General features: G+C 35.1%; 1 protein-coding gene across 1 annotated transcript in view; it reads right to left on the minus strand.

Annotated features, from left to right (window-relative positions):
* The window catches only part of LOC128233828 (J domain-containing protein DDB_G0295729-like), a 51,978-nt gene that overhangs the window by 18,455 nt on the left and 7,674 nt on the right, over window positions 1-25,849 (minus strand). The window contains exons 2-5 of the mRNA XM_052947684.1: window positions 7,133-7,248; window positions 5,874-5,936; window positions 467-915; window positions 73-122 (exon numbers count right to left, since the gene is read on the minus strand). Coding sequence (XP_052803644.1) covers window positions 73-122; window positions 467-915; window positions 5,874-5,926 — 552 coding nt within the window. The 5' untranslated portion in view covers window positions 5,927-5,936; window positions 7,133-7,248. The remainder of the gene's footprint in view (window positions 1-72; window positions 123-466; window positions 916-5,873; window positions 5,937-7,132; window positions 7,249-25,849) is intronic.

Consider the following 25,849-nt stretch of genomic DNA (forward strand, 5'->3'; position numbering starts at 1 on the left):
TAATAAGTTTTATTATTTACTTATTGGTTAAAATCGTTATTGAGACTTCGCTCATTTAATGTTTATAAATACCTTAGAAATTTTTCTGAGAGTTTTATTCTGATCTTGTAACCTTTCTTTGTCTGAAATTGAAATAAAAATGAATTTAACTTAAGATAAACAGTTTCTGAAACAGAAGTTTAAAAAGCACATAAAAAATAAGAGCCATTTTAAGACGCTGTAAGATGTTGCAAGGATTTTTCAATTAAACAAACATTTGGCTGTACTTTCTTAAAAATATTCTTGGAGTATATATATATATATAAATATACACACATATATTTACATTTCAAGTTAAAATTTGTAATTATTTTCAATTTATGGCCAGACTCAAGTTTTGACATGTTAACAGTACCAACAATATTTACGCCTAAGACTATGACAACTTCTTGGAATAACAGACAAAGAGACAAGCCAATAACAATACCATCTTTAGTCTTCTCTAGCTCCTTTGTAATCTTCTCTATCTCCTTTGAATGTTCCTTTTTAATCTCCTCTAGCTCATTTGAGTGTTCCTTTTTAATCTTCTTTAGCTCCTTTGAGTGTTCCTTTTTAATCTTCTTTAGCTCATTTGAGTGTTCCTTTTTAATCTCCTCTAGCTCCTTTGAGTGTTTCTTTTTAATCTCTTTAATCTTCTCCATCTCCTTTGGGTGTTCCTTTTTAATCTTCTCTAGCTCCTTTGAGTGTTGCTCTTCAATCTCCTCTAGCTTCTTTGAGTGTTCCTTTTTAATCTTCTCCAGCTCCTTCGGGTGATCATTTTTAATATCCTCTAGCTCCTTTGAGTGTTCCTTTTCCCTCTTCTCAAGCTCCTCTTTTAGCTTTTCAATTTCCTTTTCTCTCTTCCCAAGCTTCTCTTGTGTCTCGTCAAGCTCTTTCCTGAAGAAAAGGAAAATCTAGTCAAGTCAACACATTTTTTTCACTCAAATTAATGCACAACGTGAAAAAAATAAGGTAATTGATAAAGACAATAAAATTCAGGGGCTCAAATTGAGTACTCAAAAAACATAAGATACATTCAAGTGTATCAAATATTTAAAGACCAGATAGTCTTGTTTAACAGAAGTAAGAATAAATATTGCACATGGATCATTGGATTCAAACAGTGTCATTGTTTACGAATTATAAAATGGGTAAAGATCAATGGGAGAGTCACAATTTTTAAGTAATATATGCAAAAAATGTCTTAAACAAGAGATGTTCGTCAACCATTATATTCCCCCCCCCCCGTTGTCAGGATTATATGGGCAATCGAATAAAATATGGACCGAAATGATAGCTGATTTGTCACTGACATTGGATGCCGTTGAGGCATTTTTAAGATTATGACCATTCAAAGTGTGAGGAAAGAGTGTGTTATGACCTTGACATTTGACTCTATGACCTCAAAATCAAAAGGAGTCATCAGCTGGTCACAGAAATCTAAATGTCAAGTTTTAGGGCCATGGGTACAAGCATTTACAAGTTATCAAGAGACAAGCGTTCAAGGTCACAGTGACCTTTGACCCGATGACCCCTAATATCATAAAGGGTCAAGTTTGAGGGTCATGGGTGGAACCATTGTCGAGTTGTTACTCAAAACATTATCGCATTCAAGGTCATTGCGAACTTGACCTTTAACATTATGACTCCAAAATCAATAAGGGTCATCTTCAACCTTCATGTCAGGTTTGATGACCATTGGTCCAGAAATTGTCGAGTTTGCTTTCAAGGTCACTGTGACCATTACCTTTTACCCCTAAAATCAATAGGGGTCATCTACTGGTCAGGCCCAACCTATAAGTCAAGTTTGAGGGCAATGGGTGAAGGCATTGTCGAGTTATCACTCGGACAACCTTTTACCAGACAAGGTCTCTGGGACCTTGACCTTGGCCGGATAACCCCCCAAAACAGTAGGGGTCATCTAATGGTCAGGTCCAATGTCCAAGTCAAGTTTGAGTGCCATGGGTTCAGGCATTATCGAGTTATCACACGGACAACCTTTTACCATTCAAGGTCACTGTGACCTTGACCTTTGGGCCGATGACCCTCCAAAACAATAGGTGTCATCTATTGGTCAGGCCCAACCTCCAAGTCAGGTATAAGGGCCATGGGTGCAGGCATTGTCGAGTTATCACTCGGAAAACCTTTTCAAATTCAAGGTCACTATGACTTATACTTTTGGCCCGATGACCCCCAAAATCAATAGGGGTCATCTACTGGTCAGGCCTAACCTCCAAGTCAGGTTTGAGGGCCATGGGTGCAGGCATTGTTGAGTTATCTCTCAGACAACCTTTTATCATTCAAGGTCACTGTGACCTTGACCTTTGACCCGATGAGCCCTAAAATCAATTGGGGTCATCTACTGGTCAGGCCCAACCTCCTAGTCAAGCTTGAGGGCCATGGGTGCAGGCATTGTCGAGTTATCACATGGACAACCTTTTACCAGTCAATGTCACTGTGACCTTGACCTTTGACCTGATGACCCCCAAAACAATAGGTGTCATCTATTGGTCAGGCCCAACCTCCAAGTCAAGTATGAGGGCAATGGGTGCAGGCATTGTCGATTTATCACTCTGACCTTTTATAATTCAAGTTTACTGTGACCTTGACCTTTGGCATGATGCCCCAAAAAACATAGGGGTCATCTGCTGGCAGGCCCAATGCATCTCAAGTTTGATGACCATAGGTCTAGGCATGGTTGAGTTATCACTTGGAAAAGCTTTAAAATTATTTTACCATTAAAGGTCACTGTGACCTTGACTTTTGACCCGATGAACCCTAAAATCAATAGGTGTCATCCACTGGTCAGGCCTAACTTCAATCTCTAGTTTGATGACCATAGGTCTAGGCATGGTTGAGTTATCTCTTGGAAAAGCTTTAAAATTATTTTACCATTAAAGGTCACTGTGACCTTGACCTTTGACCCGATGAGCCCTAAAATCAATAGGGGTCATCTACTGGTCAGGCCCAACCTGCATGTCAAGTTTGATGACAATACGTCAAGGAATTGTTGAGTTATCATTCGGACAAGCTTTGGTATACCGACCGACCTACCGACATGTGCAAAGCTATATACCCCTCTTCTCTGAAGGGGGGGCATAATAAATAAGAATAGTAATGTTTTAACGAAATTGTTTAAGTATAGCGGATACCATTTTACACAGATTCAAAAATTCGTTTTTATTAGTTGTGTTTACCAGCTGTTCAAGTTTATATATGTTTAGGTGTCAGTTAAAATATGATTTTATATACTGCTGACGTTCGTTATCAAAATAAGCAAAGGAAAATCTACTTTGCAGCCATAACATCATATTTTTGGAAAGAAACTAAAAAGGCAGTCAGAATTACAAGCTCTGTAACCATGCGGTGTTCCTTTTTAACCACGAGTGATGGTCAACTACATACTTTCATAAAGGTTCAGCACAGTGTATGTACTTTCAAAATCTTACAGAAGTGGCACTTAATGACACCAAGGCTTTTATCATCTAGGACAAGAACATGTTTTATCAATTTCAGGACTTTTCTTATGCATATTGCTCATCTTTTTTTGGTCCATGACATAGAAATATCACAAAGGCACACTTTAATCGAATATATCCTTACGGACAAATAGCATTAGATTCATTTGAGGACCCCTAGACATTTAAAATGAAACAAAAATATCTTTATGATATAAGTGTTTTGAAACCTACCACAGTATAGTACAATAACAATAAGGGATGGCAAGGAGTAATGAAATATTGGTACTCGAGTTCTCAGAAAACTTCAATTGGTTTTTGGCAAAGACAAGTTCATGTTTGTTTAATTATATTGGACATTTTCATCTTCTAATAAGACTGTTATTGTGTTGTTTACTTTAACTGAAAAAAAAGATATTAAATTAATGCTTAATGGCGATGTTTTGGTAATTGGATGACACGGTTAAATAATCGGATTAGGAGATTACCAAATTTTATGAATGGCTAATTGCAATGTTTTGACTAATGGGACAGTGGCCAAAATACTTGCTATTCGACATATTTACAATATGCTAAAATTTTCGGCGATGTGAATGTCGCTTTGATGATACAAATGGGCGAAGTCTGGGATTTTAGGCGACCACTTCGCCCAAGTCGCCCCCTTGCGAGAGCCCTGTTAATTCTTTTAACGTGTCCTTTATATTTTATTTTATATATGAATATGTGACACTACAATATAGCAAGAAAGGAAACAATATATATGTAAAATATTATCACATCATAAAGGTAGCATATGAGCTACACTAAAGGATGAACCAAAATCAAAATAAGATTGAAAGAAATTTAAAAGCATGCATTAAACTTCAAAATACAAGTTAAATGTATCCAAATAATAATAGATAGCACATACGAAGAACTAGCACTATGTTATATTGAACAATATTCTGCTTATATAAAAGTGCCACCATTATATGCTCACTCGAGCCAAACAGCGTAATTCTACACGACTTGATGCTCGTGGACTTTGCGAGCTGCATAATTGACACTACAATCTACTGCGATACATAATTATGTTCCCTACAAAATATTATTTCCAAGGGACAATTTGCAAATCTGTAATATTGTTGTTGACATCATTAATATTCATAACTCCAAATTAAAGATATCCACCAATCAATTGTGATGCATTGTAATTGATTGCAAAAATACACCCATTATTAAATCAATGTTGTTCCTAGTTCACAGGTCAACGTGCATTGTTTGGTGAAAACTTATTTAAATTGGAAAACAATGTAATTGTGTAGGAGATGAACCACTATCAAATCTAATTGATATCAGGGCCCTTTGTTGACAGTTTGTATACTCTCACAACAACTGTCATTTATTTTCTAGAGTCAATTGTGTACATAGAGGGGATTAGAGGGATCGTACAATGTCTTGTTGGCAATGCGCCAGTACTATTATATACTGTTAATCGTGAATTTTAAACATTTTTTCGAGCACTCGAGTAGTGAATTAGTATTCGGGTACTCGGACGATTGATCAAGTACTCAGGTACTCGTTGCCATCCCTATATGTCTAATAATAATAACATAGGCAGGGCGCTCGCTATTTGATAGTACCACATCAGAGCCTCACTACCTGAATTTTAAAAAGTTCTGTTGGTTACAACTAGAAGTAGTTCGTAAATAGAAAAGAGCTGGAAATTTTAAGACCCGTAACAAGAAAGTCCATATGGTTTAACTGAGAGGCAGCACAATTCAAGCCATGGAGATCCGCATGGCCCTATCTGCATATTATACGCTGTTTGAATCAGAATTTGCAACATAATTCATGATAGCTAACAGCTTAAGCAATGAACCCTAGCTGTCTTGTGTGCTGTAAACAAAATGGCAGCCAAAATGTTGTATACAGATCTATAAATTCAGGGCTCCACATTAACGGTATTCTGACTGTCCAGGACTACTAAATATTTGGTCAAGAAAAGTTAATTCCAAAACTAGAAGCCTGACGGGACAAGTTGATTTCAAATAAAAAAGATCTCTGTAATCATCTGTAAACGCTTTAAATTAAGAACAATAATCGCAAAAAAAAACACCATTTGGAATAGGGACTCTTCCTGATTTGGGAAAATGTGTCATTTTGACTAAAATTGGGAATTCCTATTTTGCCTAAAATTTGAACAAGAATGCTTAAACAAATAGACACAGAAAAAAATAAAACAATTAGTGAATACACCAATTCTTCCATACAAGCCATGGGTTGGAGATGCAAACTTGTATGATTATTTTTCCCCAACAAAAATTGAGAATTTACCTTTCTCTTTTGGGAAAAGATGATAAGTTTAACATTCGGAATAGGGCCAGAATTGGTCTGAAAACATAAACACTGTCTTACCTGAGAGTATTTTTTTCTGTCTCCTGGTCTGTTTTTCTCTTTCTGCAGCTCATGATGGACCCACTGAAAAAGTACATAACAAAAAGTTAAGAATGTTGTTAGAATTATTACTAGATCTTTGTGTAATTTTCTTTTTTCAATACACCAGTAACTGTTGCAAGAGGGAACTAGATTGGGATGTGCGATATTATCGATAAGTTGATATATCAGGTTAATAAACCTCACTTATGCTTACAATGGTAAAATCCCTTTACCCGAAAAGGAGATATTTTAACTGTCAGTAACATTTGCAACATTTTTGACACGTGACCAAACGAAAATTCACTGACAGGTCATGTGACCGCAGTGAAATTTTGAATGTCATATATAAAGGGCAAATAACTGCTTTAATATTTTAGTTAAATCATAACATGATTGCCTCCCATATACACATATAGTAATGACGTCACTATTCATTGTGTACACAAAAACATAAGACGACAAGAAATTAACGATGGAATTTTGTTCTAGATATAATTATTTTATTATGTTATATTTTGTTTACCTTGCTAATCTGTTTTTATTAAATGAATTAAAAACATTTAAAATTTGTTTATGTACATGTATTTAATTTTGTTCGGTATGATAAAATAAATATCATATGGCAGCTTGTACAACATTGACAATATCAATGTCACACATGCTGCCATATGATATTTACATAATATACAGGTTGAGTTTGTAAATCCAAACAGTTTTGACAGTTTTTTTAATAATATCATTGCGAGTTTTGGTTCTAGTAACGTCAAACTTGAAATACATCGGCAGAATATCAATATTTATTATGTTCTATTCATATGCTACTGTAAAGGCATTTTAAGAACTTGCCAACCAAATTCAGCGGTGTGTGAACAGAAATTCCACTGGTATATAATAAAAGTGTGTGACGATTGTACTTGTTGCTTGTCAAAGCTAGAGAAAAAGTTGGAGGCAAGTAATTATCATTTAAATCATTATCATCTGTAACCCGACATGAGTTAAGATGTCCAAGAGAGAAATCAAGATAAAAATAGGCATTCATTTTCTTCATTTGTATTAATTCAAACGATATAGCGTGATGTATTTGCTTCGATAACTGGACTTGCTGGATACTATTCCGAGTCCCTAATTTGGTTCAAAATGTCACAGGCTCAGAAAAGTATGCAGCCAGTCCGGTGATTGAAACAAATACACCATTTTCATGTAAGCAATGGTCTGAGCTAACCAGCCCAGGGGTCTACCTTGGCTTGTGGTAGGGGTGGATTGGATGGTCAGTAGAAATAAAGGGGTGTCCACCTTGGTCGACGATGGGAGTGGATGGTCACCTTGGTTGGCAGTGGAAGTTGTGGGAACTCCTCTGTAAAATAAATTTTATTGGTGATGAATTTCATTTCTTTTTGAGTGTGTTAAGTTGTCATGATCTAAAAGGACTAATAATTTGCATACGTAAACAAAGGAAAATAGCATTTGAATTTGAAAACAGTCGGTGTCACCATGCTGCCCGATCAACTGCTTTAAATATGCCATACTGCCCTTTAATCCTCCTATGCGCCTTGTCTGTGTCATATTAGAGCTTATTGTGTATTTGTGTAATGTGCATACAACCCGTGTATTCATAATCGGTCATCTTCTACTAGTAAAAGAAAATTAGTGAAACATTGCCAGGAGGCGGAGCTATTTAATGTCAGCCAATCAGATTATACATTGAGAACTCATTCATTAAAGCTGCACTTACACAGATATACAATTTTTTTAATACTTTTTTTTTTATTTTTTTGTCTTGGAAAGAGATTTTATTGTGTAAATATCTGCAAACAAATGATATAAGATTGCTGACAAAAAATAAGATTGTAGATTTTCATATTTCCATTCGTAAATTAATGTTTATATGGCTCAAACCGTTACTAACGGTTAACACGGTGCGTATCAATATCGGTAACCTCTTTGCGAAATCTTCTAAAACGGTACCCTCTTTGCACATGCACCGGTCATTCTCTGCTGAAATCAAATCGACAATGGATAACAAGCCAGTAAATGTTCATTTAACTGATGAAAGGAGTTATGTCATGTGCAAAAGAAGTATACCACGGAACACTAGAATGTTATAGCTATGTCTTTTTTAGTTATGTGGCCATTTTTCAATTACTGCAATTATAAGCTACACAATATCGATATGTCTTGCCTCGCCCACCGCCTCTGCATGTTCTGCGGGCTTAAATGAACCACTGGTTTGATAATGTACACCCCATACATATTACATGTATTAATTAATATATCATATTCATACGAATGGCAATTAATAGTCTAAAATATGTGGTAAATTCATAAAAACACCCTACTTTCAGTTTTGCAGTGGCACGGGATACCTCTTTGCTATTGATTTTTTATATCACAGGTACCCTCTCTCTCATTTTTTAAAGCCCGGGTACCCTCGTAGCACTGTATCGAGTTAATTAATATGTTTTTACTTTTTTATCGTATAAAAAATCAATAGCAAAGAGGTATCCCGTACATACCCTTATATGCAGCAGTCCATTGTGAATATACACCTAATTGTGACCTTGACCTGAGAGGTAGCGACATGGGTCTTCCACGCGACACGTCGTCTTGGTATGTGGAACACATGTGGAAAGTTATTTTAAAATCTGTCCGTACAAGGGAGAGTTACAGCCCGGACACAACATGTCCTTATATGCAGCACTCCATTGTGAATAAACACCTAAGTGTGACCTTGACATTAGAGGTAGGGACACGGGTCTTACACGCGAAACGTCGTCTTGGTATGTGGAACACATGCGGCAAGTTTTTCTAAAATTTGTCCATACAAGGGAAAGTTACAGCCCGGACACGACAACCTCTATGTCCTTCTATGCAGCTGTCCATTGTGAATAAAGACTAAGTGTGACCTTGACCTTAGGGACACGGGTCTTGCACGTGACACGTTGTTTTGGAGTGTGGAAAACATGTGGCAAGTTATTTGAAAATCTGTCCATACAAGGGAAAGTTAAAGCCCGGACAAGACAACCTATACTCTATGTCCTCATATGCAGCACACCATTATGAATAAACACTACGTGTGACCTTGACCTTAGAGGTAGGAGCACGAGTCTTGCACGCAACACGTCGTCTTGGTATATGGAACGCATGTTGCAAGTTATTTTAAACTAGAAATGTGTCCATAGGACACGGATGCCCCCACTTCGATTTTTTGTCACAGAAAATAAGCCATAATGATTATTCAGGATAATCTCAAGTCTTTTTTTGCAAATAAAGGGCCGTAACTCCTAAATGACAAAAGCGATTTCCATGGCTATCGAACTTGATCAAGATATTATGGTCACAATCATGTATGTAAAGTTTGGTGAGGATTGGACACATACTTTTCAAGAATTAGATTGGAAACATATATTTTTGAAGTATTTTTGGCAAAAAAGGGCCGTAACTCCTAAATGACTAAAGCGATTTCCATGACTATCGAACTTGATCAAGATATTATGGTCACAAACATGTGTTTAAAGTTTGGTGAGGATTGGACAAACAGTTTTCAAGAATTAGATCGGAAACAATCTTCGGGACGTACGTACGTACAGACAGACAGACAGACAGACGTACGTACGGACAAGGGCAACCCTATATGCCGCCACTTTGTGGGGGCATAAATATGTCCATACAAGGGAAAGATACAGCCCGGACACGACAACCTATACTCTATGTCCTTATATTCAGCATTCCATTGTATATAAACACTAAGTGTGACCTTGACCTTAGAGGTAGGGACACGGGTCTTGCACGCGACACGTTGTCTTGGTATCTGGAACATATGTGGCAAGTTATTTTAAAATATGTCCATACAAGGGAAAGTTACAGCCCGGACACGACAACCTATGCTCTATGTCCTTATGTGCAGCATTCCATTTTGAATAAACACTAATTGTGAGCTTAACCTTAGAGGTAGGAGCACGGGTCTTGTACGCGACATGTCGTCTTGCTATGTGGAACACACGTAGCAAGTTATTTTAAAATCCGTCCATACAAGGGAAAGTTACAGCCCGGACACGACAACCTATGCTCTATGTCCTTATATTCAGCATTCCATTGTGAATAAACACCTAAGTGTGAGCTTGACCTTAGAGGTAGGAGCACGGGTCTTGCACGCGACACGTCATCTTGCTATGTCGAACACATGTGGTAAGTAATTTTAAAATCTTTCCATACAAGGGAAAGTTACAGCCCGGACACGAGTTATTGAGCCGGACACACGGACGGACGGACGGTGCGATTTAGATATGCCCACCTTCGGGGGCATAGAAAAGACATAGCTATAACATTCTAGTGTTCCGTGGTATACTTTTTTGCACATGACAAACCTCCTTTCATCAGTTGAATGAACATTTACTGGCTTGTTGTCCATCGCCGATTTGTTTTCAGCAGAGAATGACCGGTGCATGTGCAAAGAGGGTACCGTTTCAGAAGATTTCGCAAAGAGGTTACCGATATGGATACGCACCGTGGTTAAAGAAAAAATACATAAAACAATTTTTGAACTTAGATATAAAAATCTGCGTTATTTTTTTGTCAGCAGTCTTATATAACTGGTTTCCATGAAATTTCGTAACAAATGCAAAGGGATGGTAAAAAATGTCAAGCACTATTAAACCTTTTAATTTATTGTTAATTGTACTGTACAAACCAGAATCGCAATTTTAAGGCCAAAAAAAAGAAGTTCTTGTTTCTTTTACCCCGATTTTTGTACACCTGAGTTCCGGGAGAACGTCACTGGATACGAAAAATAAACCATGAAATCCGACAAGGATATTTAAACAGGGCTTCCAATGAACCCTACCTCTTGTGAGATATCGTCAATGACCTGAAGTTCGCAAGTAAGTGTCACCTTTGACCCAAGATAATTTCAGTGCAAGAGCCGTTAGTCCTAAAACTGAAGATGTGGGGCCGCAAACCGTGTGCTGAATGTTTGTTTATTCAATTAAAGTCTCTTTAAAGTAAACACTTGTCAATAGCAATTAACGTCCAAAGTGACAAGTGAACAACTCTGATTGTCTCTCTAATTAACAGCAGTCAAACCCAATGTCATGAATAACTCCGCCATAAATGTAAATCGATACTTTGGCAATTTTAGCTTACTACGAACAAGAATGTTAAAAATTAGGTTCATCAAACCCGTAAAATTTGGAAAATCATTAATAAAAGCAACGATAATAAAAAGGGAATAAAATCAGACTCATTGACTATAGAGGACTTATTTAATAATTTTAAAGACAATTTTGATTTAGACGAAATTGATGCCGAAGAAAATTTCGACCTAAATAATTATTCTAACAATTCTAATAATCATATCTTAGATGCCGAAATCTCTGAAATTGAAATAAAAAAGCCATATTGTCTCAAAATAATAATAAAGCCCTGGGTATCGATAAACTTCCAGCTTAAATTTTTAAATGCTCGGTTGATATAATACTCCCTTTCTTAAAAGCCATGTACAATCGTATATTTCATACTCATGAATACCCCCAGTCATGGGGAAAGGGAATCATTACCCCCATATTTAAAAAGGTGATGTAAACGATGCTAAAAATTATAGGGGAATCACACTGACAAACATCCTAGCAAAAATATATTCTCAAATACTTTTAAATAGATTAATGTTATGGTCTAAGGAGCACGACGAATTAACAGAAAATCAGTTTGGATTGCAAAGAGGGAAATCAATATCAGATTTTATTAATCAACTATTACGTATTTGACGCGATACAGAGACTATTGCCATATCAATTCAAGACAATTGAAAACAATATATGCCAGAACTCGCTCTATATCGACCAAACTCGGCCAATATCGACAAAACTCGCCTAATATGAGTTTACTCCGCTTTGATTGCCTACAAAACTCGCCTAATATAGTATTTGAGAAATGAGCCTTTTTCATTGGCTGTCGGAACTCGCCTAATATGAGAATACGCTGGAAATTAATTTTAAAGGTAGCCATTTCGTTTTCCGTTTCCGACTGTTTTGAAAATTTTGTGTTTGTATAAACCTATATATTTGTCATAATTGAACCTACTGAACAATTGAAGCACTTCAGTACGGTTTGATAAAACAGTTGTATTTACCCGTTGGTGGATTTTACGACTATTATGATTTTGTACGCCGACAAAATGGACGACGAAGGTGTAACATTTGACGTGTTGGCAAACGATTTAGAAAATTAAGACGAAAAGACATGCTTCCTTACAATTTACAGTGCTTTATTCATAAGTATGTGCAATGTCACTATAAGGATGCATGTCAAAATCAGCAAAGTCAAGTCTAGAAAAGCAGACACCATGAATTAATAAGGGATACATTCGGCTTCAATGTGAACTAAAGGTAAGTTAAGTTATAAGAATGTTTTTAATAAAAATGGTAATAGTTAATTAATAAAATACTTATTAATTAGGTGATTTCATATTGGCCAAGTTATTTGTCCTCGGTCAGCTGTATTTGGCCTCGACCTTTCGGGCTCAGGCAAATACAGCTAACCTCGGACAAATAACTAGGCCAATATGAAATCACCTAATTAATAACATTAAAGTATATTTATCTTACACTCGGTTATATCGAAAACGCTCAGTGAAAAAGAAAAACTTTATTGTGTTTTTAAAAATAATCAGCAATTTTTTGACCGCATTGATCACTCTCTTCTTTGGCAAAAACTGCTAAATTAAGACATCAGTACTCATTTTGTTTTAGCGCTGAAAGCAATGTATAACTCTGTGAAATCGTGCGTTAAGTTCAAGTCCGAGTTTTCTCCCTTTTTCAAATATTCATCTGGCGTCAAACAGGGCGATCCTAGTTCTCCATTATTAGTAATGTTTTTTTATAAACGATCTTATAGAAAATATAAACTCTGACCTGCCTGGTATATTTCCTTGGAAGATATCAAACTGTTTCGTTTATTTTATGCTGACGACATGGTACTATTCGCAGAACCGAATGAAAGTTTAAAAGTAATGTTGTAAAATGTTGAAACATACTGTCACACATGGGGATTGAAGATAAAGTAGGCAAAACGAAAGCAATGATATTTGGAAACGGAAGATCAACGCACGTAGATTTATCAATTTATAATGCACCAATTGAAGTTGTTCAATCATTTAATTATCTGGGTATACATCTATTGAAAAATGGAAATTTCCTAAGATCTCAAAAACTAATCGCACAACTTGTCTCTTTCTCGTTACATAAACTGTTCCAAATTTTTTACACAACTGAATTACCTATATCACAAAAAATTAAATTATTTGATATATCAGTGGGATCGATATGAATTTTTTGCTCTGAGATATGGGGATTACATCCAGCCACGGATTGCGAATTAATACACACTAGATTTCTACGAAGCATGTTAAGTGTAAAAAAGTTTACTAATCTAATTGCCCTTTATGGAGAATTGGGCAGAGCCCCATTATATGTATATCGAAAATTTAACATGATAAAATACTGGACAAAAGTGTTATCTTTAAAAGAATCTTCGATAGAAAAAAAGGTGTACAATACACTTAAAAACGATGACATCAACAATAAAACTTATACAAAATAAAAATTGGGTCTCTCAAGTTAAGCTCACTCACGAACATGGTTTTAGTTACGTATGGCTAGAGGAAGAAATTGTCAACTATCGTATTGAGTGGATCCAGACCAGCCAAAACATGATATGGACCGCTGACGTCATAAAACTGGATTTTTATTAAAATACATTGATATACGGACCGATGAACTTTATATACACAAAGGAAGGACATACTTATGTAAGGTATAATATATTATAATAGAGGAATCCCAGGATCCGAAAAAGAAATTTGATAATTATTACCAACAAGAGGCCCAAAAGGGCCTATGCTCTACTGGCATGGCTTTTGTGGTCATATCAATCCAGAGCATGTATGTATGGGTAAAAGGCAACAGACATATAGTTTATGTTTTGTGTTTGGGTTACCTGAAAACGTAGCACGTTCAACATCTGAGCCCAGAAAGTATTGTAAGCAGATTAGTTGCATGAACTATTTTAATATGTGCCAAGTAAAAGTCATCTGACAAAAAAAATGCTTTCAAAACTGTACTCATAGTAAAATTTTCTGTAGTTTTAAAAGTTAAAAAAAGTTGGTCAAAAGGTCAAAGTCAAGGGCATCCTAGGACAACATTGATCAATTTGAACAAACATTCACAATCAATTGTGCTGAGATGGATGCACGAACACACAAAAAGATTTTCAAACCTTTCCAGATTTATGTTTACCAAACCTGTGAACCCTGGGTGTGGCCAGTAATGACACCAGGTGCATAACTTAAACATTCACAACCAATTTTGTTAAGATGAATGCGCAAACTACAGAACTTAAAGCTAAAAAATGGCCTTTGGGCTTTCAACAAGAACAAGGCAGAGTAATTCACAAAATCAACTGCAGAAGCAAAAAGCAAATTGTCTCTCAAAATCCTAGACTTGCAAATTGTCTCCCTTAACTCTAGACTTGAATTAACATATACATGTAAACTTGGCTAAAAATAGAATTCGCTCATGCAGACCTGGCTAAAAATAGAAAGCATTTCTTTAAAACTTTCATGGCCCATAATCTAGGCATTCATGGGCGGATCTTGCTGGTTTTCGAAAGGAACCAAGCTCTAATGGATATCTAGATACTGTACAAGTTTCATCGAGATATAATCAAAACTGAAGACTGTATCGTGTTCACAACCAATTGTTTACACAATAGCATTTTTTTATACTATCAAGGGCCATAATCAAGGCATGCATGGGCGGATCTGGCTGGTTTTCGAAAGGAACCGAGCTCTAATGGATATCTAGATACTGTACAAGTTTCATCGAGATACAATCAAAACTGAAGACTGTATCGTGTTCACAAGCAATTGTTTACAGACGCACGGACGCACGGATGCACATACTACGTACACATTACCATCGCATAAGCTCTTCTGGCCTTTGGCCAGTAGAGCTAAAAATGGTACTCCGAAGTAATCAACACCTCAAAATTAACCAGTTATGCTCTATACAAACATACATTCGAAAAAGAAATTTATCTTGACTTAATAACTGAAAAACATTTAAAATATACTTTAGCGAAATTTCGAACATCATCACACCAATTGGCAATTGAAACTGGAAGATATAAAAAAAACCTCAAAGAGAAAGATTTTGTAAATCCTGCAACACGAACTTAATCGAATCGGAATATCACTTTCTTCTAGTGTGCCCAAATTACAAAGAACTAAGGAATAAATTGTTTAAAAAATATTTTTGCCACAAATTTAACATTCGAATGAGCTCAAAATCAAAGAAAATTATTTATAATATTTCAAAATTCCTATTCTTTGCAAATAAAATTAGAATATCATAAAAAAATATTTTCAATAACTAAACCTAGAAACACTTTTGTATAACATCGTTAACATTGTATGCTCTTGAAAATGTCTTGATACTGTTCTATTCTACCCATTTGATTGTATCATTTTGTTCATGCTATAAACATTGTATTGTTTTATACAATAAACTATGGAACTGAACTGAACTGTTTCTATATCAAGAATCGAAATGTTATTTTATTACATTTCACATATTAGCTAAAAATAAAACATAAATGTTGGAAGTTTGTAAATGCGTAAAAAACAACAATTTTCGTCTAGCTCTTCAGCGCATGCAGATGGTCCAAAAAGGGCAGGAAACAGGTGCTTTTACATTTACTTCCTGTCAATTTTAATGAAAGTGAAAGGAGAACTATTTGAGGTAAATCTTGGTCTATCTACAGTGAAGTTCTATTACAAAACATGTTGATAGCTCTGTCATTTTTATAAAGGAACAATAAAAGGATATTGGCAATAGGAACGCTGAATGTTTTTGTTTACTTCCGGAAGAATCCTAAGGTGAAAATGAAACTGAAAGTAAAAGCGTGAAAAATGTCATCGCATATTGGATTTTAACAATGATGCATCTGATTACATAAACAAGAGCACCGCGAAACGGAGCATTATACGCCCGAAGAAGATTCGGCTTGAGGTCTTTAATAAACATTTAGGTTATGCTAGTATACTGCTTACTAGGTGTGAAGTGTTTACAACAAAGGCTTAAACTTCCAATATTGAAACTTTAATGATACTTAAGTTAGCAGTGCTAATAAAAACCTTTGTTCAACAGTATTTTTTTACGTTTTCTAAAAATTCCTTTATTAGTAGTAACACAAAGTTGTTGCCTGGACACGGAATTGCTAACGGAATTGCTAACGCCCCCCAGAGAAATTAGCCTTTGAGGTACGGACCTGGAAAGCATGCTTGACAAATCCTTTTAATGTAGAGATGATTTGTATAAAGTTATTTGAAAATTGCTAGTAACCCAGTTATGGCCTGGACATGGAATTGCTAACGTCCACCCCCCATGGTGATTCTAGTGTTTGAGGTATGGAACTGGAAATTGCGCGCGACACATCCTTTTAATGTAATGATGCTTTGTATAAAGTTATTTGAAAATGACTTTATTAGTGACCAAGTTGTGGCCCGGACACGGATTTGCTAACGCACCCCCATGGTGATTCTAGTCTTTGAGGTATGGACCTGGAAATTGCGCGCGACACATCCTTTTAATGTAGTGATGATTTGTATAAAGTTATTTGAAAATCGCTTTATTAGTTACCAAGTTATGGCCCGGACACGGAATTGCTAACGCCCCCCAGTGAAATTAGCCTTTGAGGTGCCGACCTGGAAAGCATGCTTGACAAATCCTTTTAATGTAGAGATGATTTGTATAAAGTTATTTGAAAATTGCTTTAATAGTAACCCAGTTATGGCCTGGACATGGAATTGCTAACGTCCCCCCATGGTGATTCTAGTGTTTGAGGTATGGACCTGGAAATTGCGCGCGACACATCCTTTTAATGTAGTGATGATTTGTATAAAGTTATTTGAAAATCGCTTTATTAGTTACCAAGTTATGGCCCGGACACGGAATTGCTAACGCCCCCCAGTGAAATTAGCCTTTGAGGTGCCGACCTGGAAAGCATGCTTGACAAATCCTTTTAATGTAGAGATGATTTGTATAAAGTTATTTGAAAATTGCTTTAATAGTAACCCAGTTATGGCCTGGACATGGAATTGCTAACGTCCCCCCATGGTGATTCTAGTGTTTGAGGTATGGACCTGGAAATTGCGCGCGACACATCCTTTTAATGTAATGATGCTTTGTATAAAGTTATTTGAAAATGACTTTATTAGTGACCAAGTTGACTGGCCCGGACACGGATTTGCTAACGCACCCCCATGGTGATTCTAGTCTTTGAGGTATGGACCTGGAAATTGCGCGCGACACATCCTTTTAATGTAGTGATGATTTGTATAAAGTTATCTGAAAATCGCTTTATTAGTTACCAAGTTATGGCCCGGACACGGAATTGCTAACGGACGGACAGACGGACATAGAGACGGACAGACGATGGAGGCCATAACATAATACGACCCTTCGGGCGTATAAAAATAATACATGCATCCTTTTTAACTGAACACTTACAGGTACAACTTCGATAACATTAAAATATAATATCGCCAGTCTTCGTAACAGATCGCTACCAGGTTTTTTTTTGGCAATATTTATAGCCGGTATTTGGTCATGTTCCCAATCGCAAAAAGTATCTTTTTTCCCAATTTCCAAATAAAATTTCCGAATCTAGAGTTCAAAAACTTCAAAAGAAAATAAGAAAAAAAAGACAATGAAAATATAAACAAAACAGTTACTTCCCCTACATGCAAGCGTCTATTCACAGAGACATTTTTTATCCAATCAGCATGTTACAAATTAAAAGTTAAAACATTGTGTTAAAAACAAGTATCGTTGTCAACAAAAGGATTAATGATTCAAAGTTGACATTAAATTATTCGGTGCATAAGGGGATTAAAATAGCTAATAGACAATGCTGTTCTTTGTCATGCCTCACCTACATGTTTACATACATGACATTGACCTTTATTGCCACAATCGAAAAATGACAGAACTGAGAAGTGAAACTGAAAGTAGACAACTGGGTGAAACGACCAAGTTTTTTTTAATATAATGATGGTGTATTTACTTTTTAATGAATGCCGAAGAAATCATGTTGATGAAATTTTACAAAATTCATTCATTTGTTTTTTAACAATTGCAAACAAGTCTATGTGCAAATTGGAATAAATTAAAAATATTGATATATTCATTCCATTATCTCTATGTCGTATGAGTCTGAAAGTCATCTTTTTAATAGACTGCAGATTTTGCAAGTCCATTAAATTGTCTTTGATTTTTTTAATAACTTGTTAATCAAACAATTGACTATTTAAAAGAGTTTAAACAATGGATTAAACAATGTAAGGTGTTAACGGGGTCAGTGCATATTATTTTGAAAATACCAATGTTATTATATTATAGTATTATATAAATCAGATCCTTTGTAATTATTTATGAAGAATTTCCCAATTTTGCCAAAATTGACGCGAAATTTCTAATATCACAGGTAAAGGTCATATTCCCAAAATACCAAAACAACCTGCTTTTATCAATATATATAACAACAGATAAGTCTTATTATTATAGTCTAACATCTAATTTAAGACTAAAGTTCTGCCCAAAATTGGTTGGAATAAACTTAACTGCAAAAATACATTTGCATTTACATAATTATTCAGGACGTCTGATGTATTTATAATGAAACTATACCAAGAAGTGGGAAATTCTCCAAGCCACGAACCCGGTGATGAACGTTCAGAGATACTTTTTTATCATTATGACATTATCATTCATGTATCCCTGTAACAAAACTAACCAAAATATTCTAGGCCGAAAAAGGTCTTGTTTCTGGTCACGGGCCTTAAAATCATAAGGGACGGTACGTAGGGATTTTTTTAAATTTACCTTTCAATCGGTACATTGAATGTATTGTATTATCTGAGTTGTGTCGGTAAGTGTTGAGGAATTCTGCATGTATTATTTGTTCTGTAACCCAACGTATCCTTGTCAAAATCCACGCGTTCTTGCGTTCTGCTTTCAGTTTAACTTTCACCTTTGGATTCTTCCGGAAGTAAATAAAAACGTTCCTAATTGCCAATATCCCTACACTGTGCTTTTATAAAAATGGCATAGCAATCAAAATGTTCTGTAATAGAACTTAACTGTAGATACACAATGATTTACGTAAAACAGTTATCTTTTCACTTTCATTTACCTGTTTCCCGCGCTTTTTCGACCAATTGCATGCTACAAAAAAATGTTAAATGTTTATCTGTTAAGGCATTAAAAACTTCCAATAATTATCTTTTATGTCAAGCTAATAAATCAAATAGAATTGAATTACATAACATTTCATTTTTTGATATTGAAGTATTGTTGTTCGTAATAAGCTAATACTGACAAAGCTGTACGTTATTATCTACATAATGGTCGAAGATACTCACGACATTTGAGTTTGACTGCTGTTAATGGACGCGGTTGATTGTTAATCACTTGTCACTTTGGCATTAATTGCTCTTGACATGTTTTATATATATACTTAAATTGAATAAACAACCATTCAGCGCATGGTTTACGGCCCATGTCTTTGATCTTCAGATTCCAGACTACCGACTTCTGCACTGAATTTTTCCAGGGTCAAAGTTGGTCCAGGGCTTTTTCTTTAGTACCCAAGGGTCCGACTAATCACTCTCGGACCATTCCCAAAGCAAAATATAAGATATTGTTCCCAATCTTCAGGAAAAAATCCCACTCAAAAATAAAAAAGATAAAAAAAAAAATCTTTTTTTTTAGAAATTCTTTTTACCTACTGGTTCATTTTCAACATCTTAATAAATTCTGTGATGTAAACATTTATTTTGGTAGTTGAACACGGAAATCATTGATGTTCATCACATTCAGAGATACGAAATATGAAATATGATCTGTCATGATTTATTGCAATAGATATTTACACCCCAACGATTGATAGAGCCATTTTGGGTCTTTTAAAGGGAAAATAAACTTAAATAATTTCCTAATACACAGGAGACTAGACAGATTTTTCTTTTAACTGTAAAGTTTCCCAATTTCGGCATTTTCACGACGCAAGATTTCCCAAAATGTCTAGGGACTTTTTCCCAAAATGGGCAGAAAAAGCCCTGCGCTCATAAACGATTTCTCACGGGAGCTCGGGCTTGTTTAAATATATTTGTCCAATAGCACTATTTTCGTCTGCAGTACCGTATGTCTCATATGCAGCATTCCATATTATTCAAACTCTACGTGTGACCTTGACCTTACATGAAAGGACACAGGGCTTGCACTCGACACGTTGTTTTGGTATGTCAAACACATGTGGCAATTATTTCAAAATCTGCCCATACTGATAAAAGAGCAATTTACAGCCCGGACACGACTTCCTATACTATATGGCCTTATATGCAGCATTCCTTAGTATTCAACAACTAAGTGACCTTGACCGTAAAGGTAGGAACACAGGTATTGTAGTGTACACGACACACCGTCTAAATATGCTGAACACATGCGACAAGTTATTTTTGAATAGTCCATACAAGAGAACACGAGAAGTTGAGCCGGAGACACAGATTTGCGGACAGATAGACCGACTGTGCGATATAATATAACCACTTTCAGGAGCTAAAAACAGCAATCAAAATTCACAATATCTAAGATTTGGACCTGAAAAACTCAGATTTTTAAAAAATATCAAATAAGGGGACATAACTGACGCAAACGCAGAACAGGATTAGGAACTTTGGGTAATGCACTTCCTCTTTTAGACATCTATCTACATTTCAAGCTCTATTTCAATCAATTTTTGTACTTTTCAAAATATGGCCTGAACATGTATGTATTTTTGAAAAATATCAGGTAAAGGGAGCCAACTTAAAATATAGTTTCATTTCAATCCTCTAGGTAATTTCCATGATATGGCCCAAACTAGCACCAGTCAAGAAGAAATGCTTAAGAGGAAATAACTTAATTAATTATAGTAAAAGGACTCTTATGGGCATCATTTCAAACTATGATCAGCTTGATAATTTTTAATATGATTATTTTACGGGATTTAAAACCAAATTTAAAGAACTTTACCATATAATTACAATCTTTTTTCGATATACTTCAATTACCCTTCACCCATTTCAGATTTTTTTTTATGAAAAATGACATCGACCGAGAGACAAGAAATATCCTTTATTTCTTTATTTTTTAATATTTAATTGGTATCATAATAACAAAATCATTAGTTTACTACTCACTACCATGTGCACTTGTTTAGTAAAAACTCTCGACGAATACAAACAAAATATGAAAAAAACACTTTATAGTTAGACTATATAGCAGATTAGTTAAAGCTGCACTCTCACAGATTTATTTTTTATTTTTTTGTTCTTGGGAAGATCAATTTTTTGTGTAAATATCTGCAAATCAGTGATATTAAATTAAAGATTGCTGACAAAGATCAGATCGCTGAGTTTCATATTTCCGTTGGAAAATTAATGTTTTATGGCTTAAACCGTTACTAACGGTTTAAGAAAAATGCATAATAACATCAATTCTTGAACTTAAATATAACAATCTGCGATCTAAATTTTGGTCAGCAGTCTTATGTAACTGGTTTGCATGGAGTTTCGCAAAAATTGGTACGTTCCAAGACAAAAAATTAAAAAGTTGTCAAAACGTTCAATCTGTGAGAGTGCAGCTTTATTAAGCTAAAATTGCATGAAATCGCACTATTTGCATTACAATTATAAAAATATCTTTAAACATACTGTTATGATTGTCCAAAAATGGAAACAGCAAAGTTTGAAACAAAAATCAACCTGTTCAAAAACATTCATGAGAAATTTGATTTTGAAATTCCCAACCACCTATTTCAGCCAGGCCTGCTAGTAATGAAATATTCAAAGAACCTAATATTATGTGTCGGCCTACTGAAACAAAGAGAGAAAAAAATAAATGCTTCCGGGTGGATTGATACTGCTACTTTGAACCCCTCAAAAGATTTGTAGTCCTGCGCTTAACAGTATAGGCTACAGCATTAAAATTGAAGAGTTTCAAATGGAGGTTTTCCTGAAGGGTGTGCTACCTTAATATACATGATACAGACAACGCGAAAACTTTTCTTCTCAGGACATTGAGACAGGTAAACACTCCAGCTTACCTGTAGCAACAAAATTTTACATGCCGCAATGTTTCAAACAAACTTCAATAACATCAGCCTAAATCTTGATTTAAAGCCTCTCATTTAAATAAGTTTTGTGATTTCCCACTATGACATGTTTAGATTTTCGTTGTTAGATGTAACCTTAACTGTTATAAATTAAAACAAAGAAGTAAAACATTAAGACAAAGAAATCAATATTTCGGATCTATAAGTCTTCATTTTTACATCTCATTTTCATATTACAGTATACAAATCTCATTTTATGTTTATGGCAATGTATAATATTGATAATTTAAATGTTCAAGTATGTATAAAATTTAATTTTGGCTAGTTGAAATTATTTATTGTGACTTTAATGAGCCTTTGTCATCAAGCCACTTTGGTAGCACACATCTAATAAAAACCTCCACTTGAAACTCTTCAATTTTAATGCTTTAGCCTGTGTTGTTAAATGCACAGGACTACAAATCTTTTGAGGGTTTCAAGGCAGTGGTTCGAATCCAGCCAGAAGCACAAATATATTTTTATTTTTTTTCTTCTTTGTTTTCATTAGCTAACATTTTTTTACAAAAAGTTAATATTGTATTTTCATTAAAAAGTAATTAAAAACATTTTTACACATAAATATTAGCTCCTGTGAAGATTTTATAACTTGCAGGCACGGCTGAAATAGGTGGATGGGAATTACAAACTTTATTAATTTTTTTTAATGAGACGGTAAAACATTTTGATTTTTTGGCATAATGTTCCCAAAAGATTAAAGAAAAGTATTAATAAAGAATAGGCCATGAGTATTCCCAATCCTAACTTGCCCTAAAACTTTGACCAGACGCCGATGCTGGGACGAGTAGAAAAGCCCTCCTTTTTCTTCAAATAGTCAAGCTAAAACGTTAATATATAAAAAAAAAAAGATTTCTAAGAAATAATCTTAAAAGAAAAAGAAAATTGGTTGAAATAAACCATATAGTCATGATCAACTGGCATATCAATTATCATAAGTTTCTTGGTGCAAGCGTTGTTGAGTCATTTAAGGGAAAACTGTTAGTTTTACCTCAAGTTACTTGTTCCTTGGTGCAAGTTTTCTTAAGTTATTGAGTGGAAACCGTTTTTTTTTCGCCTCAAGTTCATCGTTACATTGACCATTGAACAATGATCTCAAAATCAATAGGGGTCATCAACAAGTCATGATCAACAGGTAAACCAAGTATAAAGTTTCTGGATGCAAGCGTTGTTTAGTTATACAGCGGAACGGTTTTCACCTCAAGGTCATCGTGACATTGACCTTTGACATACTGATCTCAAAATCAATAGGGGGTTATTGCCCTTCCCTAAATTTGCCACCAACTTCCACCAAATGCCATGGATTTAGTAGGCATTATATTGGAGAAAATGGGTGGCACTTGGTGGAATATCCAGAATTTCACGAACTGCCACGATATTTCCACCCAATCGGATCTTGCATATGGTGAAAAAAATATTTTAATTTGGTATTTGGTGAAAAGTTGGACTTTTGATATGGCAGTTAGTGAAAATATAGTTCGTTGAGTGTTTTTGGTAGCATTTTGTGAAAAAGACTTAAAAACATCTCAAGAGTTTTTAAAGCTGGAACTCATCATTAATTATCATCATGGAATTAAAATAGCATTCAGTTGCTGTTTATGCTGCTGCTTTAGCATCATTACATATGCTACTATTTAAATTTAACTGGTAATACGGACTTTTAGAATTTCTTTCACTTTCTTTTTACTATCTTTCACTACTACTTTAACTACATTCTCTTCTACTATTACTCATGTTGCTGTTGCAATTAACTTAAAGTAAAACTTGACTCTTGCTACCTTATGACTCCTTTAAACAACATAATCTTTATTGAGGCATTGTATAACAACAAAGTAAGCTATAGCCCTGTAGTTGTTTCCGCTACTGCTGATGATGTTGGTGGTTCTATTGATGATGATTATGATGCTGGTGATTCTATTGATGATGATTATGATGTTGGTGGTTCTATTGATGATGGTGGTGGTGATCATGATAATTATGTGGTGGTGATTATGATGAATGTGGTGGGGGTGGTGGTGGTGGTGATTATGATAATTGTGTTGATGGTGATTATGATGACTGTGGTGGTGATGATTGAGGTGGTGGTGGTGGATATTATGATAGTTGTGATAGAAGTGGTTGAGTGTGGTGGTGGTAAGTATGATGATTGTAGTGGTGGTAGTGATTATGATGATTGTGGTGGTAGTGATTGTGATCTTTGTGGTGTGGTGATTATGATGATTGTAGCGCAGGTGATTGTGACAGAAACAACAACAACAACTACGACAACGACGACGAAGACGACGATGATAATGGTGATGGTGATGATGCTCCTGCTGCTGCTGCCGCTGCTGCTGCTGATGATGATGATGACGACGAAGACGATGATGATGATGATGATGATGATGATGATGATGATGATGACGACGACGACGACGACGACGACGATGATGATGATGATGATGATGACGACGACGACGACGATGAATTAAACAAGTTTTCTGTGTGCAGGCTCTATTGTTTTTCCCCCAAGGTGAAGGGATCCTATTTATGTTTGATTTACACTCGGAATGACCTCTACTGGAAAATTTGCTCAAAATATTTGAATCTTCTGACAGTAACATTCGCCTTTGTGGAACTATGAACATTGGGAAAATAGAGATTTCTTTGCAGTTTTGATAAATAAAACCGATTGATTAAAAGGTTGGAGATTAGCTTTATGCATGTGCTGTCAAAAAGGTTTCACCTTTTTCCAAAATAATTTTCATCTATTCAGTATAGGAATGTACTAAAGTTAAAAAGTATCATTCAATTTGTACAATGAAGTTGGAAGATGTATAAGAGGAATATTATACACTACAGTTTTTCAGACACAACCTACCCAAAAGATTACCATGCACTCATATCCATTAATGAGATTGTAAGACGTTTTTGGTAACTATATGAATATCACAATAACTTTAAATGATAACTGGACAGCATAGTTTTATAATATTTCATTAGCTAAAACATATTTAAAGGGTACTAAGACTAGAGTTTTTATATTTTTTAGGTTTACGGCAACGCAGTACCTAAATATTGCAAAACCCAAATAAAAAAATATAAAAATTCGTAGTTTTAAGGTTTGAGCTTTAGCTCAAGTCTTTTGTAATAGACCACAAAATATCAACTGATTCCATGTGGAATTCAACATCATACTCGAAAGTACCAGATTTCAATGAAAATTAGACAGGTCAATTTGTTGGCAATGTGCATTTTTCGGTCCGTATCGGTTTCGTAATCGAATATCATGTTCCAAAGGATAAGATTCTTGGTTCGAACATTTGAAACTATCATTTCAAACAGTTATGTTTTTAAAACTTTATGGTGATTTCTCACCATTACTTAGTACAGCATTTTAACTGATTGACACAAGTCAGGAGTGTTTTGTCTTCATGATATAAGAAAATTTGAAAATAAAAACATCGAGGAATAATTTGTTTTATTTTTATTTTATTCTCCTCCAAAACATTTCATTCCTTTTATTTTTATTTCCTCCTCCTTACCAATTTCTTTTTAAAAATCTCCCTTAAATCTAAAGATAAAAAACCCTCTAGCCTAAGTATTAAAAAGGAGAGATAAACAATGTTAAATGACAGACAGGAAAAACAAAGATGTATATGATATAGAGGATGTGTATTTTTTGAAGAAAAACAGTTGAGGTATTGAAAAAGACT

This window comes from Mya arenaria, chromosome 5 (genome assembly GCF_026914265.1).
Source record: "Mya arenaria isolate MELC-2E11 chromosome 5, ASM2691426v1".
Taxonomy (NCBI): Eukaryota; Metazoa; Mollusca; class Bivalvia; order Myida; family Myidae; genus Mya; species Mya arenaria.